The following is a 16,792-nucleotide window of genomic DNA, read 5'->3' as shown; positions in this document are numbered from 1 at the left end:
GCCACGTCGTATTCTGGAGGTAAAATGGAAAGTTCCTATGGAGTGCAAGATTATGATGACTCAGGTGGATGGAATGGCCCGAAATCTCTGTGCTGTCTCTTTAAGCGCACTTCAGTCTTGTGGGAGGTGTTCTTGTCACTCAGGCCTCGCTAGCCAATCAGGCCCTCCAGGAGACCTGCCAGTCAGCAGGGCTCTTCCGGGATTCTGCATTCAGTCTCGATTTTGCAGAGGAGCTGGCACCGTTGGTTTCCTGTGTTGCGGTAAAGTTGCTGCTGCAGGGAGTTGATAAACTGAGAGCTTTGGCGAGCTGAGAAATGACAACATGGTGAGCGGGGGAATGTTGTCTCCAGATGGGGAGGAGCAGAGGGTGAGGTGCGGGAGACAGTAGGCTGTGTCCTTTCTGGATCCGGGTGGAAACCTGACGCCATATTTCCTGTGTTGTGAAGTCCCACGGGGTCCTGTTAATTCCTAGACCTAGGGACAGACCTCTGAATAGCTGTGCACTTTGGGTTTAATCCGCTTAGAGAATTGGGAGCAGGGTGCTGTGTGTACAAACATCTTGTCAACTTCAATATGCCAAAGTCAGGGAAGCCTAGGTTCTTCAGCATCTTCTCGATATTGAGCACTTTTGCATATAACCTTTACATACAATCTCCATTTATATTTAACTATGTGGACGGTGTCAAGGCATCTCACCTGTTGGGTAGCACTGCACTTCCAAGCTGCAACGTAGAAGAGGAGAATTGCTGATACAAAGGATTCGCCAATGCCTTGGAAATAGTTCAGTCTCCCAAAGTAGTATTTAGCTGAGGGAGGACTGCCTCTAAATCACCCAAAAGATAAATGTATTTTAATCAGGGCTGTTAGAGTTTAGGATGCTAGGGTACACATTGTTCAACTGGCTTGTCCAGATATTTGTCTCCAAACCATTACAAAGAATCCACTGTTGATTTAAAACCAGACACAAGGCACATCCCCATATCAAAAACAACCTCTATCAAGCCTTTCAAGGAGGCATTACAGTTTGGCACCGTCAGTGTGTGAAGTGATTTCTCAATGAAAGTTACATTAATTCTAGAACAGCTGCATTTCCATCCTGTTAGAAAAATAGTTTCTGAAACAAGTTCTCTTATATTGACTCAGGTGGCCTTGGTCTGCTGCTCTTCAGGGCAATGACCTTGCTGTCCTGTACATTAGACTTTCAAAACTCCTTTAAAAATGATTGCACCACCTCACAGTTTTAAAATTATGCATGTGAGTCATGTAGTTGACTATGCATTGCAGTTGCAGGGAAAGGATTTGCATGTGGAGCATTCCTTCTGTCCTCAGACTACAGTAGGAGGAAGAGTTTATTTAAGCTGGTGGAGACACAGTGCAGAAAAGGAGAGGCTGGACTGAGGGTGAAAACTTTCCTCCTTCATAAGTAGTTGAGGTTAGCTATGTGGAATCAGGTAGTCAACTGTAGATGCTTTATGAATGTCCTGATTGACCATTGTTTGCAGTCCACAGACCAGTGCCAAAAGGAAACTGGGAAAGGGAGTGACCTTATCTTTAAACCTAATTGCTATATTTACAGCAGTTCATCTACAATAGAAGATCTGGGCAAAATGTTGTGGCCCTACTTAACAGGACTTTTCTCTATTAAGACATTGATCTTTAGAGAAAATACATGAAAAAATTTTATTGTGCTCTATACAAATCCCTTGTCTCTGGAGTACATGACCATAAAGTCTGTCTCAAGATTTAAAAATAGTTTTTGAGATGACAACTACATCATATTTACATTCTCCTTGCTGCCTCCAAGCCCTAAGATCCCTGGATTGTTTTCTAATTCCTGGTCTGTTCTTCTTTAACAACAGTTACAAAGTAACCACAGTCACACAGTAACAGTAATTACTTTATGAATGTGACCTGTTTGTATGCAGGGTTTCCCATCTCTGAGCCAATGGGATGGCTGCACTGGAAAGTGAGTATGTAATGGAATGTGCACACAAGGACCCTGTGCTTTAGATGAGGAAGAGGATGTGCTCTAGGAGAGTGGAATAATGTGTGCTAAATACAAACTGTCTAAACTGGGGCCCTGTCTGCTGGGCTGGCAGGGCAGGACTGGAAGGATTATGCTGTCTGAGTCATTTGATCTCTGATCTCTGATCGCTGCTAATATTGAGAGGCCCAGCTGGGTGGCCCTAGCCAGTGAGAGATTCTGGGAAGGGTTAGAAATCAAGAGTACTAGTGGCAGATAGTTTGTGAGTTCTTTTCATGATTCTCTTCTGTCTCTGCTGTAGGGGGTGGTAAGGAAGGCCATAAGCTATCCCACAATGAGTGGGGGGTGTTCAGATCATGCCTGTTGAAATGTCATTTCTGCTGATACTTAGAAGTACCATGAGCTAGACTTTAGTTATGTTGGTCCATGTGGTTCATGTTGGCAGTGGCCCTTGTTCTCCGAGCCTCTTTTTGTATGGAAATACTGGGAAGGGGAGACTCTGCAGCCCTGCAATGGAAGGAAATGATGCTGGTTCTATCTCTGTCCAGAGTACACACATGGGCACTGCTTTTGTTGTACAGTGGGAAGAGAGATTAGAAAACTGAGGGTTAAGTTTCTAGAAGTTCTGAATATTGCATTCCAATTTCAGGTTCGTGTTATAAAGATTACAAATTGTTTAGCACCTGGTAGAGCAGTGGTTGAGTAGAGTGCTTTTAACATGGTGTTACCACTAGCTGCAATGGTGTGATCCAGTGAAGCTTAGTTCCAGGGGACAAAAGGAGTTTCTGATGTGCAGAGATTTCTCAGATGTGCAATGTGTTAGATAGGTAGATAGGGCACAATCCACATATTCTGCTCTATGACATGTAACAGGAAGTAAATTTTAACTCATTTTTAGGTTGTTTTTTTTTTTAAATATTTATTTATTATGTATACAATATTGTGTCTGCTTGTATGCCTGCAGGCCAGAAGAGGGCACCAGACCTCATTGCAGATGGTTGTGAGCCACCATGTGTTTGCTGGGAATTGAACTCAGGACCTTTGGAAGAACAGGCAATGCTCTTAACTGCTGAGCCAGCTCTCCAGCCCTTTAGGTTGTTTTTGGATTGAAAAAGATTAATTAGATTACCACTTCATCAGGCATTTTACAATATATGCTCAGTTAACAGAAAGTGGTAATTAAAGCCCGCAGAGATATGTTACAGAATAGATTATTAACTTTTAATTTTTAAATGCTAATAAAATAGAGACAACAGGTGTGAGTAAACATTAGATAATAAAAAAAGCCCTGGAAATTAAACCAACTTGTATGCTTTTAAGATACATTTCAGTCAGAATAAAAACCAAGATATGTATTAAATTGGGGAATAAAGTTACAGAGACCACTTAAATCCTTAAAGATTAGTTTCAAACAAAAATATCTCTTGAGTAAAAGAGACAATAGTTCATCAGAGAGCATTACCATTCAATCTTAACTAATATGTAAGATTAACAGATGTTTTCCTTTTGATTAAATAGAATTTCCAAAAATAAAACTCCATAAAGTTAGGGTTATGGCAGAGTTTTGTTTTGCCTTACTAAAATATGAAAACATCGAACTAAGGAATCTAAAAACCACTAGAAAACTGAGATTTCTAAAAAAAAAATCACATCATCCAAATAAAATATCCCCCTTCAAAAGAATAAATTGGCCTAATAGTCACTTATTATAAACATGCTTATAATCATGTTAGGTGTGTTTTCAAGGTGAAACAAATAGACTTTTTTGTTCTTTTTTTTAAAAGATAGATTCCTTTTTGTTCCTCTGGTTTTGCTGGAACTCACTTTGTAGAACAGGCTGGCCTCTAATTCAGTGAGATATATCTGCCTCTGCTATGAAAGTGCTGGGATTAATGGCATGTACCACTAAAGCCTGGCAAAAATTTATTTTAAATAGGCATATGGTGTTGTTTTTTCATTTTAAATATTGTTTGCTTTATACTCTCTGTTTACTCAGGTAATATATCCTTCTGGGTTCCTTGATGGAGCTAAAGACTCGATAATTGTAATTATGCATGTTAATAAATTGAAAAAAGAGGAACTAAAAATGTATAAAGTATATAAGGCTAAGAGACAGAAAGATTATTTAAGGTTAGTAATAACAGTTAGGATAAAAAGTAATTTAGGTACAACATCTTGGGCTTACTAAGATAGGATAGATGATCAAACATTTTCTCTAAATTTTCCAAATGCAAATGGATTGAACATTGTTAGTATAATTCTTCCTTGTATATATTATATCTAGTTATTGTATTTAGTGTATATAGCTTTACTGTGATAGTTAAAACCTTCACTTTTTAATAAAACAAATAGGGAAATGTGTGATATTTTGATTATATTGTGATAATAAAGCTTCCTTAGTGTTATAGCAGAGCTAATCACTACCTGACCAAAATTTGGAGGTTTGGAGGACTCTGGACAGATAGGAGTCAGGATTCCTAAGACAGGCCGAAGAGAATATTAGCACTTTACTAACATGGAGAAACTGAAGAGGTGGTAGTCACAATTTGCTGGTTAACTGCTTCTCTGATCTTTCAGTTTCTTATCCTGCTCTCTGACTCCTGATTTCTTATTGTTAAATGTCAATTAGATTAATGTTTCAGCAGGGATAGAACTTTCTAAGCCCTTTGGAAATAAAGCCCATATACCTGAGATAGAGCCACAAGATTTGTCATTTGCCCTGCTAAATTTTCATCTTTCCTTGACCCAATCTTCCCTCAGTTTTCCTCATTCCTCTCTTTCATTTATCTTTTATTTATTCTTTCATCTTGACTGCAGTCTTTCCTCCCACTATTGCTCTCTGTCCCAACCTTCCCCCAAATCTCTCTTCTTTGTTTAACTTTAGAGAAGAGCATGTCTCTCATACATATCATCCACACATGGTGTCTTAATTAGGGTTTCTGTTGTTGTGATACCCAAAACCCAGGCTGAGGAAAAAAGGTTAATTTGGCCTATACTGCCATATTGTTGTTCACTATTAAAGGATGTTAGGAAAGGAGCTTGAAGAGGGCAGGATTCTTTTCTTTATATATATAACTTGGATATTTTAGAGGGCAAAATTCTTAATAGATTTTTGTATTTTGAACCATCCTTGCATCTCTGATAAAGCTGACTTCATGATAGATGATTTTTTTGATGTGTTCTTGGATTTGATTTGCTAGTATTTTATTGAGTATTTTTGCATCTATGTTCATCAGTAAGATGGGTCTGGAATTCTCCTTCTTGGTTGAATCTTTGTGTTGTTTGGTATAAGGGTAACTTTAGCTTCATAAAAGTGGTTTTGCAATCTTACTTCTGTTTCTATTATGTGAAACCCTTTGAGTATAGTTATTAGTTCTTAGTTCTGACAGAATTCTGAACTGAAACTGTTTTTCCATTGGCTTTTTTGGTTGAAAGGCTTTTGATGACTTCTTTTCTTTCCTTGCAGGTTATAAGCTGAGTTGAATTGCTCATCTGGTGTTGATTTAATTTTGGTATTTTATTGACTTCAGCCCTCAATTTGATTATTTCCTATCCTCTACTCCTCCTGGGTGAGTCTGCTTCTTTTTGTTGTAAAGCTTTCAGTTGTGCTCTTAAGTCACTGGGGTGAGTTTTCTCCATTTTCTTTATGTAGGCACTTAGCGCTATGAACTTTCATCTTAGCACTGCTTTCATAGTGTCCCATAGATTTGGGTATTTTGTGCCATCATTTTTGTTGAATTCTACAAAGCCTTTAATTTCTTTATTTCTTGCTTGACCTAGGGGTGGTTTAATAGAGCAGTGTTCAATTTCCATGAGTTTTTAGGCTTTCTGTGATTAATGTTGTTGCTAAATCCTAACTTTAAAACATAGTGATCTGATAAGACACAGGGGGTTATTCCATTTTTTTGTGTCAAGGTTTGCTTTGTTACCGTTTGTGGTCCATTTTACAGAAGGTTCCATGAGGTGCTGAGAAGAAGGTATATTATTGGACTGGAGAGATGGCTCAGTGGTTAAGAGCATTGCCTGCTCTTCCAAAGGTCCTGAGTTCAATTCCCAGCAACCACATGGTGGCTCACAACCATCTGTAATAAGGTCTGCTGGTGCCCTCTTCTGGACTATTGTATACATAATAAATAATAAATAAATATTAAAAAAAAGAAGAAGGTATATTATTTTGTGTTTGGATGGAATGCTCTGTAGATACCCATTGAGTCCATTTAAGCCAAGACATTTGTTAGTTGTCTTATTTTTCTGTATGACCTGCCCACTGGGGAGAGTGGGTTGTTGAAGTCTCCTACTATTCTTGTAAAGCAATTTAAGCTTTAGTAATGTTTCTTTTACATGTGTGGGTGTTCTTTTATTTGGGGCATTGATGTTCAGGATTGAGATTTCACCTTGATGGATTATTCCTGTTATGGGTATGAAGTGTCCTTCTTCATCTATTCTGATCAGCTTTACTTTGAAGTCTATTTGGTTCGCTATTAGTAAACCTATACTTGTGTGCTGCTTAGGTATATTTGATTGGAAAATCTTTTTCCAACACTTTACTCTTCAGCAATGTTTGTCTTTGAGGTTTAGGTGTATTTCTTTTATAAAGCAAAAGGATGGATCCTGCTTTTGTATCCATTTTCTTAGCCTGTACCATTTTATAGGTTAATTGAGTCTATTGATATTAAGAGATGTAAATAATGAGGGACTGCTAGTTCCTGGTATTTTTCAGTAGTGGTGTTTGTTTGTTTCCCTTCTTTGGGGTTTGTGGGTGTTAGGATATCTGTTGCCGGTGTTTACAGTTAGCTTCCTTGGGTTGGAATTTTCCCTCTAGTACTTTCTGTATGACTGGATTTTGGATAGGTATTGTTTAAATCTGGTTTTGCCATGGAATATCTTATTTTTTTTCATTTATGGTGATTGAAAGCTTTGGTAGGTCTGGTGTCTTTGGTCTCTTATTGTCTTGAGCAAATCTGTCCAGGGCCTTCTTGTTTTCATGGTTTCCATGGAGAATTTGGGTGTTATTCTGATAGGTCTGCCTTTATAGTATACTTGACCATTATCTTTTGCAGCTCTTAATATTCTTTCTTCATTCTCTGTTTTGCATTTTGATCATTATATGTTTGGGGGGTGGACTTTTTTTGGTCCAGTCTATTTGGTGTTCTCTAAGCTTCTTGTTTTTTCATAGGGATATTCTTCTTTGGGTTGGGAAAGTTTTTTTCTATGATTTTTTTTTTTGTTGAATATAGTTTCTGTGCCTTTGAGTTGGTGTTGGTCTTTCTCTTCTATTCCTATTATTCTTAGGTTTTAATTTTTTTTATGGTGTCCCAGATTTCCAGGATGTTTTGTGTAAGGAATTTGTTGGATTTATTGTGCTCTTTGACCAATGATTTGATTTTGTTCTATAGTATCTTCAGCATCTGAGAGTCTCTCTTCTATCTCTTGTGTTTTGCTTGGTTACACTTCCTGCTGTATTTCCCATTTGTTTACCCAGATTTTCCATATACAGAATTCCCTTCATTAGTCTTTCCTTTATTGCCTCTATTTCAGTCTTCAAGTCTTGAGCTGTTTGTTTTATCTGTGTGATTATTTTTTGTTTGTCTTTTCCTTGATTTCTTTAAGGGAATTTTTATTTCCTTCATCATCCTCCTATAGTTACATTGGGGACCCCATCGTTTTTACAAGGTTACATTGAAAATAATTTTTTTTTTTTTTTTGCTTCTCCTGACTTAGGATGATTAAGTCTTCCTGTTGTATGACCACTGGGTTCTGGTGTTACCAATTTGCTTTCTATGTTGTTGGATGAATTCTTGCATTGGCACCTACCCATCTCATCCTTCAATTGGTGCTAGCAGTGTCTTTACTTCTTGGTCCAATTCTTAAAGTGGTTGTTTGTGTCTTTGAGACCTGTTCTTGGCCAACTCTGTGTTTCAGAGAGCCATGCCACTGAGGTCTCTCTTTGTACTCTTTTGGTCTGCACTCCTGGGTCACTCTTGGTCCAGTCTGTGCAGTCACAGCTTGTGCTTCAGGGTCCCTGTCTTGGTCCACCCCGTGAATCTGCATCTTTTTTTTTTTTTTTTTTTTTTTTTGGTTTTTCGAGACAGGGTTTCTCTGTGGCTTTGGAGCCTGTCCTGGAACTACCTCTGTAGACCAGGCTGGTCTCGAACTCACAGAGATCTGCCTGCCTCTGCCTCCCGAGTGCTGGGATTAAAGGCTTGCGCCACCATCGCCCAGTGTGAAGCTGCATCTTGTGTTTTAATGTTCCTCTGAAGTTGTAAGGGTCTGGGAAGTAGGATTGTTTTGGGGTTGGAGTGAGACTTGTAGCTCCCAGGGTCTGATGGATGGTGTGGAGGTGTTTGAGCAGCACACCTGGAGGAAACTTGCCTGTTGACTGGCTAGAGAACTGAAACAGGAAGTGTTTGGGCCCAGAGTTTTGCTCCGGTATGGAGGTCCTAGAGAGGTTGTCCTGCTGGGTGGGTCATCACTCACCCCTTGGACTTTTCTGTGTAATAGCAGGCTGTGCTGCAGATTTCCACTTAGGTTGCGGGTACATTGATAGGAGGGCCTGGGGCAGAGTGGGACTTGTAGCTTTCAAGATTCAATGGATGGGATGGGGCTGTTGGAGCAGCCTACTTTCAGGAAACTCACTGGCTAGCTGGCTAGGGAAGCTGAGTCCACTGGGCGTGTGTCCTGGGAGTTTGGGAGGGCCTAGAGAGTGGGGTGTCCTGCTTCATGGGTAATCACTCACCTCTTGGTCTCCTATGAGTAGTAACAGGCTGTGTTTCAGAGTTCCATTGAGGTTGTGGTACGGGGTTTGTAGGGGTGTAATTGGAGATTTGGGGCAGCGTGGAACTTGTAGAATTCAGGGTCCAATGGATCATGAGTATATTTCTTAAACTTCAGTTTTTAAGTTTCTTCACTTATTGCTTGTTTGTTTGCTTTTCACTTTCTCAAGACTGGGGTTTCTGTATCTTTGAAGTCTTTTTTTTTTAATAAATATTTATTTATTTATTCTGTATACAATATTCTGTCTGTGTATATGCCTGCAGGCCAGAAGAGAACACCGGACCTCATTACAGATGGTTGTGAGGCACCATGTGGTTGCCGGAATTGAACTCAGGATCTTTGGAAGAGCAGGCAGTGCTCTTAACCACTGAGCCATCTCTCCAGCCCTCTTTGAAGTCTTTTTGTTTTTTGTTTTTGTTGGTTTGGTTTTCTTTTTTTATTTTTTCCTTTCAAAAAGTTTACACTTCCTCCGATCCTCCCATTCCTCTCCTGCTCCCCCACACCCCCTCCTCCCTCCCCATTCTTCATTAAGAGAGGGCAGGGAATCCTTCCCTGTGGGAAGTCCAAGCCTCCCCATCCAGTCCTAGGAAGCTTTGCATCCAAATAAACAAATGGACTAGGGTCCCCAAAAGCCAGTACACGCAGTAGAAACAAGTCCCAGAGACTTTATCAATGGCTTCTCAGTCAGCCCTCATTTTCAGCCACTTTCAGAGAGTACTGTTTGATGGCATGCTCATTCAGTCCCGGTTCCGCTGGATTTGGTGAGCTCCCATTAGAACAGGTACACTGTCTCAGTGGATCGACCAACCCCTCACAGTCCAGACTTCCTTGCTCATCTTCTCCCTCCTTCTGCTCTTCAACTGGAACTTGGGGGCTCAGTCTGTTGCTCTGATGAGGGACTTTGTCTCTATCTCCATCTGTTGCAGGATGAAGACTCTCTCTGATGGGTCTTCTGGTACAGGATCTGTTTGTTTTTTTGGTTTTTCCAGACAGGATTTTAGGTAGTTTTAGAGCCTGGCCTGGAACTAGCTCTTTTAGATTAGGTTGGCCTCAAACTCACAGAGATAGACCTGTCTCTGCCTCCCGAGTGCTGGGATTAAAGATGTACATCACCCTTCTCTGGCCAACAAGGCTTTAGTGGGTTTTTCAAGACAGGGTTTCTCTGTGTATATCTGGCTCTGCTGGCACACAAACCATACAGCAGGTTGTTCTCAAACTCACAGAGATCTGCCTGTCTCTTCCTCCCAGGTGCAGGAGTTTAAAACATGCACTACCAATTCCTGGCCAAACTTGCATTTCTTTATATCCTTTATTGTGTGTTAAAATATGGTAATATTTTATTGTGTGATTCCATACAATAGAAACTATCTTTACACTTGCATAACCGCACAGGAGAAATGGGTCCAATGTTGTACTAGCTATTCTAAGTAATTCATTCTGAATTAAAGGAGCATGGTTTTACTGACTGAGTTTCCAGATGTAATTTTGCATGAATTAGAATTAGTGTGTTCTCTTAAACTCTGTATGAAACACAAAATCTAGGGAGAGTTGATGCACTGGTACTAGATTTGAAGAGAGTTTACAAACTTCCCATTCATTTCGTGTCTTTGCTCTCACTGTCTCATTCTATCACCATGGTGAATTTCTCTCAGCTTCCATATCATTTCCAAAGGAAATTTCAGGGAAAACTCTCTGTCTTCTATGGAAAGGGACATATGGACATTCCCAATTGCTCTGACTCCATTCTGTTTTTTTTTGAAATGTGTTTCTTTCTTTTTTTTTTTTTAGCATAATACATAAAAATACTAATAAGAGTTTAAAAACCAAAATTCTGATCTCTTTGTATCAAGAACTATGAGCAGTTTACCAGGTCCCTTCAGGGACTATTATTTATACTTTTCTTGCTACTTTTTCTGCTAGACTGAAATCAGGTACAAGTATTTGATCATGTAATTTGGGTACTTTTGAACTGTTCCTTACCTATTCCTTTTAAGTCTAAATTAGAGGAAATTTGCTGTGTGACAATGGTCATGGACTATTTAAATATTTGTCAATTGTATTGTTTTAACAAAATGCTCATTGGCCAGTAGCCATGCAGGAAGTGTATGCTGGGTGACCAAGCAGGAAGTATAGGCAGGGCAGATCAGAGCAGGAGAATTCTGGGAAGAGCAAAGGTTCAGCCTGTAGTTATCACCCAGAGGCAGAGGACATAAGATGAGATTGCCTTGCTGATTAAAGGTACCAAGCCATGTGGCTGACACAGACAAGAATTATGGGTGATTGTAGGATGTAAGGGTTAATAGGAAGCATGATCTAATAGGCACACCAGTTTAAAATCAATGTAGACCTCTGTTTGTTTTTTGGGGACTGAATGGCTACAGGACAAGGTGAAACAGAAACCTCTGTTAACAAATGTTGTAAACGTGGATAACTAAATCCCATTGAAACCTGAGAGAGCTTGGAAATTAATTCTAGACACAAAAGTACAGAGTTAAGCATGGTTTCTTGGTATCAGCATTTTCCTAGCTGGGGTCTGTTTGATAGAGGTAAGAGTTTCTCATTTAAGAGAAGCTTCCTGACTATGTCTTAGCTGTAAAAACCTTGCAGCCCTTTTAAGAAGCACCACATCAAACACTTAAATGGTGTCTGTGTACAGTCACCATCATGCTTCTTGGTGGTGATAGGGACCTTGAAACTCCATAGAATTGTGGCAATAAACGTGGATCCTGCCAGTACCTCAGCCATGAGGCTAGACTCTCAGAAAGCTAAGCAATCAGGTGGATCCAGCTGTCAAAGCCAAGGTTTTATCTGTAGCCATATTTCTTAGCAAATTATAGACTCATTTGGTCAGAAAAAGAGAGATATACATTAAAGATAAATTCAAATGAAAAAACCTTTCAATGGTTTCTTGTGTATTTAAAAATATATGTAGATTTGGGATAGACATAAAATGATAAAGTCCTAAGTAAAAAGGAATAGAGTAGTTGGTTTTGGGGACACATGGCTTCATATCCAATACTGGGTGGCAGAGGCAGGCAGATCTGATTCAAGGACAACCTGGTCTACAGAATGAGATCTATGACAGCCAGATATATACAGAGAAACCCTTTGTCAAAAAAATTAAAAAGAAAAAGAAAAAATAGAGTTTAAAATAAAACCACAAATAAAGATGAAAAATACACAGAGAGTCTGGATACTGTATGTTATTTTGTTGTCTTTGAATTGTTGGAATGCTGAGGAAGGAGCAACAGCTGCTAAAAGACTGAGTATAAATGCTCCTGGATGAATCCAAAATATATGTTGGCAATACCTTCCAGGAATTTTTAAAATTATTAGAAGCCCACAGTTGACCTCTCCTAATTTTGACTTTTGGGATCAATTTTTTATAGGTGTATTTTATGTCCTAAATAGTTAATAGAATCTCTTTGTATATTTTCAGTACTAATTTGTAATACCCAAAGATATAAAATTTTCTTCACTCACCAAAGATTCTCTCTAAAGATCAGGGCTAGTTAAAATGAACTATTCTTGGTCCTTCTTAGAAGTATAAGTGTGTCTGGTCTTCCTTTGAACCACCATTTTCAGTGTCAAAAGAAGCCTTATTCTGAAGTTAGAAGAGCTCAGAATAGCTCTTCATTTAAGACAATCTTTTACAATGTGGACAGGACCTTCCCATATTTTTGTATTTGTGTTCTATTTCCTATGTATGTTGATATATCTTTTAAAAGTATCTCTTAGATCTTTCCTGATCAGAACAATAGATTTGCTCTGTAAATCTCCATCTGCCTACTTGTTTAGACATGCCTTCTCCCGTCTCCCTCCCTTTTTTGTTGTTTTGTTTTTCAAGACTAGGTTTCTCTGTAGTTTTGAAACATGACCTGCAACTACCTCTTGTAGATGAGTCTGGCCTTGAACTCACAGAAGTCTGTCTGCCTCTGACTCCCTAGAGTTTAGGGTTAGGGTTAGGGTTAGTCATATTAAAGATGTGTGCTACCACCACCTGACTTCTCCTGTCCCATTTTATGTTGTTCACAGTATGACCAGTCTGGCCTACAGAATGAGTTCCACAATTACACAGAAAAATCCTGTCTTGAAATCTCCAAAAAAAAAAAAAAAAAAAAAATCTGAATCAAACAAAGACTATGACCGAACTTTAGTCAGCATCTTACATTCTGGTAGAAGCAGTCACATATAAAGTATTTTGAGGAAGAAAAGTCTCCTTTTTGCCTCTGCTCTAGCTCTGGTTACCAAACTCATTCCTATACTAGCATTAGAGCCTACTGCATTGTAATTTTGGTGAATACTTAAACCAGCTGAGATGCTGAGTTTTGTGGGCTGAACAACTACTGAATTCTTCACATGATCTTAGACAAAAGGCTGAGAAGCAATCTATTGGATTCTTCAGTTGCCATTGGTAGGCAGCTATTCTTAAGTTACCTGGACCACAGCTTGTGAGACATTCTAATAAGCTCGTTATCTTCATACATGGTGAGATTCATTCTACCTGTCATGTTTATGTAGAAAATCTTGACTACTGCAGTTGTATATTTTTTTCACCTGAGTGTGGAGGAAGATGTGCTGGCTAACAATAGTGCTCATGAAGACATTCTTTCTAGCTCCATTACTCTCTACATATTCAAATTTCCATGAACACTACTCTTTCTATTATTACTCATTTGCCTGGAGTTTGCTTGAAATTTAAGGAATAAAACCCATAAACAATGGAGTCATCATCCAGCTTTCCAATGGGGGAAAGACCAATCATCTTGTTTGAGATTTGGTTCCTGATTTTCTCTTTCCTGTTGTGTAAAATCCATGTGAAAACTATGTTAAAAGTATCTTCAGTTCATCTGACCTCAGATTGAAGCCACAGAACAAATATTTCATTTTGTAACTATTTTTTTTCAACATAAATTTTATTTTATTCTTATAAAGTAGCTTGAAGTTTGTTTTACAGAATGGGACTGGTGTTTTTTACTATTCCAGTTGCTGTATATGTTTTCCATATATCTGTTATTAATTTAAATGATACTAGCAGTTTAGACACTAAACATATGAACAAGTATAAGCAGTTTGATATTTCTATGTGCTTATTTTTATTTTTTTTAAATTTATTTATTTATTAAGGATTTCTGCCTCCTCCCCACCACCACCTCCCTTTTCCCTCCCCCTCCCCCATCAAGTCCCCCTCCCCCATCAGCTCGAAGAGCAATCAGGGTTCCCTGACCTGTGGGAAGCCCAAGGACTGCCCACCTCCATCCAGGTCTAGTAAGGTCAGCATCCAAACTGCCTAGGCTTCCCCAAAGCCAGTATGTGCAGTAGGATAAAAAACCCACTGCCATTGTTCTTGTGTTCTCAGTAGTCCTCATTGTCTGCTATGTTCAGAGAGTCCTGTTTTATCCCATGCTTTTTCAGACCCAGGCCAGCAGGCCTTGGTGAGTTCCCGATAAAACATCCCCATTGTCTCAGTGTGTGGGTGTACCCCTCGCGGTCCTGAGTTCCTTGCTCGTGCTCCCTCTCCTTCTGCTCCTGATTTGGACCTTGAGATTTCTGTCCGGTGTTCCATTGTGGGTCTCTGTCTCTGTCTCATTTCATCGCCTGATGAAGGTTAATATTCAGGAGGATGACTATATGTTTGTCTTTGGATTCACCTTCTTATTTAGCTTCTCTAGGAACATGAATTATAAGCTCAATGTCCTTTATTTATGGCTAGAAACCAAATATGAGTGAGTACATCCCATGTTCCTCTTTTTGGGTCTGGCTTACCTCACTCAGGATAGTGTTTTCTATTTCCATCCATTTGTATGCAAAATTCAAGAAGTCCTTGTTTTTTACTGCTGAGTAATACTTTAATATGTTTATATTCCATACTTTATTCATCCATTCTTCCATTGAAGGGCATCTAGGTTGTTTCCAGGTTCTGGCTATTACAAACAATGCTGCTATGAACATAGTTGAGCATATACTTTTGTCGTATGATAGGGCCTATCTTGGGTATATTCCCAAGAGTGGTATTGCTGGGTCCAGGGGTAGGTTGATCCTGAATTTCCTGAGAAACCGCCACACTGCTTTCCAGAGTGGTTGCACAGGACCAGATGGTTTCAATGCAGAATTCTACCAGAACTTCCAAGAAGAACTAATACCTATACTCCTTAATGTATTTCACAATATAGAAACAGAAGAGTCATTGCCAAATTCCTTTTATGAAGCTACATTTTGTAACTTTAAAACTCTCTTTAGTTGTTAGTGTTCTAGGCATCCTTACCCCTGTGGGACAGGAAATTACTCCACCCACCTTGCACAGTGCACCATATAAATCACCTTAGTGTGATGGAAAAAAGAGAAAGTTCCTATGGAGTACAAGAAGATGACATTGACTGCTTTTGTAGCCAGGGGCAAGTGCTATTGAAATGTATATATTCTCAGATCTGGAGAAGTTCTCTGTTGGGGTGAATGGATTGGACAGGAACCAGTATTCTGTCTCTTTAAGCATACTATAGCCCTATGTGAGGTGCTCTTGTCACTCAGGACTCATTAGCCAATCATATACTCCAGGTGACCTGGATTCCTGTTCTCGGGTGCAGTTGCTGTTGCAGAGAGATGATGAGCTGAGAACTTTGGCAAAATGGAGAAGCACAACATGGTGAGTGAGGGAATGCTGTCTCCTGATGGGGAGGAGCAGAGGGTGAGGTGCGGAAAACACTATGTTGTTCCCTCCATGGGTCTGGGTGGGAACCCGCCGCCATATTCCCTGTATGTGAAGTCCCTCATGGTCCCTGCTAACTCCTGGACCTAGGGGCAGGCCTCTGAATAACTTTGCTCTGTGGCTTCATCTCCTTAGAGTATTGGGCGCGGGAAGCTGTGTTTAAAAAAACTTTCCTAGTCAACTTCAACAGGGTTGATGCATTCATGGAAATAAGTTGCCAAACTCAGAGAAACCTAATTTCTCCAATATTTTCTTGGTATGGAGCACTTTGCATTTAAGCTTTAAATATAATCTAAGTTGAGATTTAAATTTGTTGAGATTATCAAAGGCATCTCACGTGTTGTGTAGCTTTCCACTACTGTACCATAATGTTGAAGAGTAGAATTGGTGATACAATAGATTGACCAATGCTTAAAAAATAATTAAGTCTCACAAAGTAGAATTTAGTGGAGGGAGAACTGCATCTAAAACACCCAGACTTTAAGCATATGCTAATTAGGGCTGGAAGAGATTAGAATGCCCGCGTATACATTGTTCACCAGGATTGTCCAGATATTTGACTCCAAACCATTTCAAAGAAGCCACCACTGATTTAAAAATAAAAACTCACTGCCAGGTGGTGGTGGTGCATGCCTTTAATTCCCACACTCTAGAGGCAGAAGCTGGTGGATTTCTTTGAGTTCAAGGCCAACCTGATCTATGAGAGTTCGTGGACTGGCTCCAAAGCTACTGAGAAACCCAGTCTCGAAAAATCCCTTGTGACCTTCACCTTAGAACCCTGTCAGTGAAGAATGACCTGCTGTAACTGGTCACTGGCGTACTTAAGAGAATATTCTGAGAATAATTTTGCCTAAATATTTAGACTCTCAAGTTGCCTGTTTCTATTTCAATTGTTCAAAGTTTAATCTTGACCATTATCCTAAGGGATACTTATGGATAAGAGCATATATTGAATGCAAAATCTGTCTAACGTAGCTCCCCTTGAGCATTGAACAGAGATCAGTGCATAACATCATTAAAGATACTTCTCTTTATTAATCTTCTAAATGTGGATTGTGATTTCTCAGTGGAAAGGCATATTAATTCTAGAAGAGCTGCATTTCCATCCCAATAGAAATATTGTTTCTGAGACAACTTCTGTTATGTTGACTCAGTTGGCCTTGGTCCCTGTCTGTTGCTTTCCTGGGCAACCTTTAGTGTCCTCAATATTATACCTGCAAAATTCTTAAATGACTGTACCAATTCACAGTTTTAAAATTATGTATTTGCCGGGCAGTGGTGGTGCACGCCTTTAATCCAATCACTCAGGAGGTAGAGGCATGCAGGTC

The 16,792-nt window shown here is 39.4% G+C and overlaps 1 protein-coding gene across 6 annotated transcripts in view; it reads left to right on the top strand.

Annotated features, from left to right (window-relative positions):
- The window catches only part of LOC121458985 (zinc finger protein 431-like), a 72,045-nt gene that overhangs the window by 31,673 nt on the left and 23,580 nt on the right, over positions 1–16,792 (top strand). The window contains exons 1-3 of one of the 6 annotated variants that reach the window (XM_041668437.1): positions 218–325; positions 5,451–5,553; positions 15,314–15,401. In XM_041668437.1, the coding sequence (XP_041524371.1) occupies positions 15,384–15,401 (18 nt within the window). In that variant the 5' untranslated portion in view covers positions 218–325; positions 5,451–5,553; positions 15,314–15,383. Of the gene's footprint in view, positions 1–196; positions 326–5,450; positions 5,554–15,313; positions 15,402–16,792 lie in introns of those variants that run through there. The other 5 variants (XM_041668436.1, XM_041668441.1, XM_041668442.1 and 2 more) reach the window with 5 other exon arrangements.

Source organism: Microtus oregoni, unplaced genomic scaffold, assembly GCF_018167655.1.
Source record: "Microtus oregoni isolate MIOR12 unplaced genomic scaffold, Mior012 000018F_ref0000195, whole genome shotgun sequence".
NCBI lineage: Eukaryota > Metazoa > Chordata > Mammalia > Rodentia > Cricetidae > Microtus > Microtus oregoni.
This window is presented reverse-complemented; position numbering and strand designations above follow the sequence as displayed.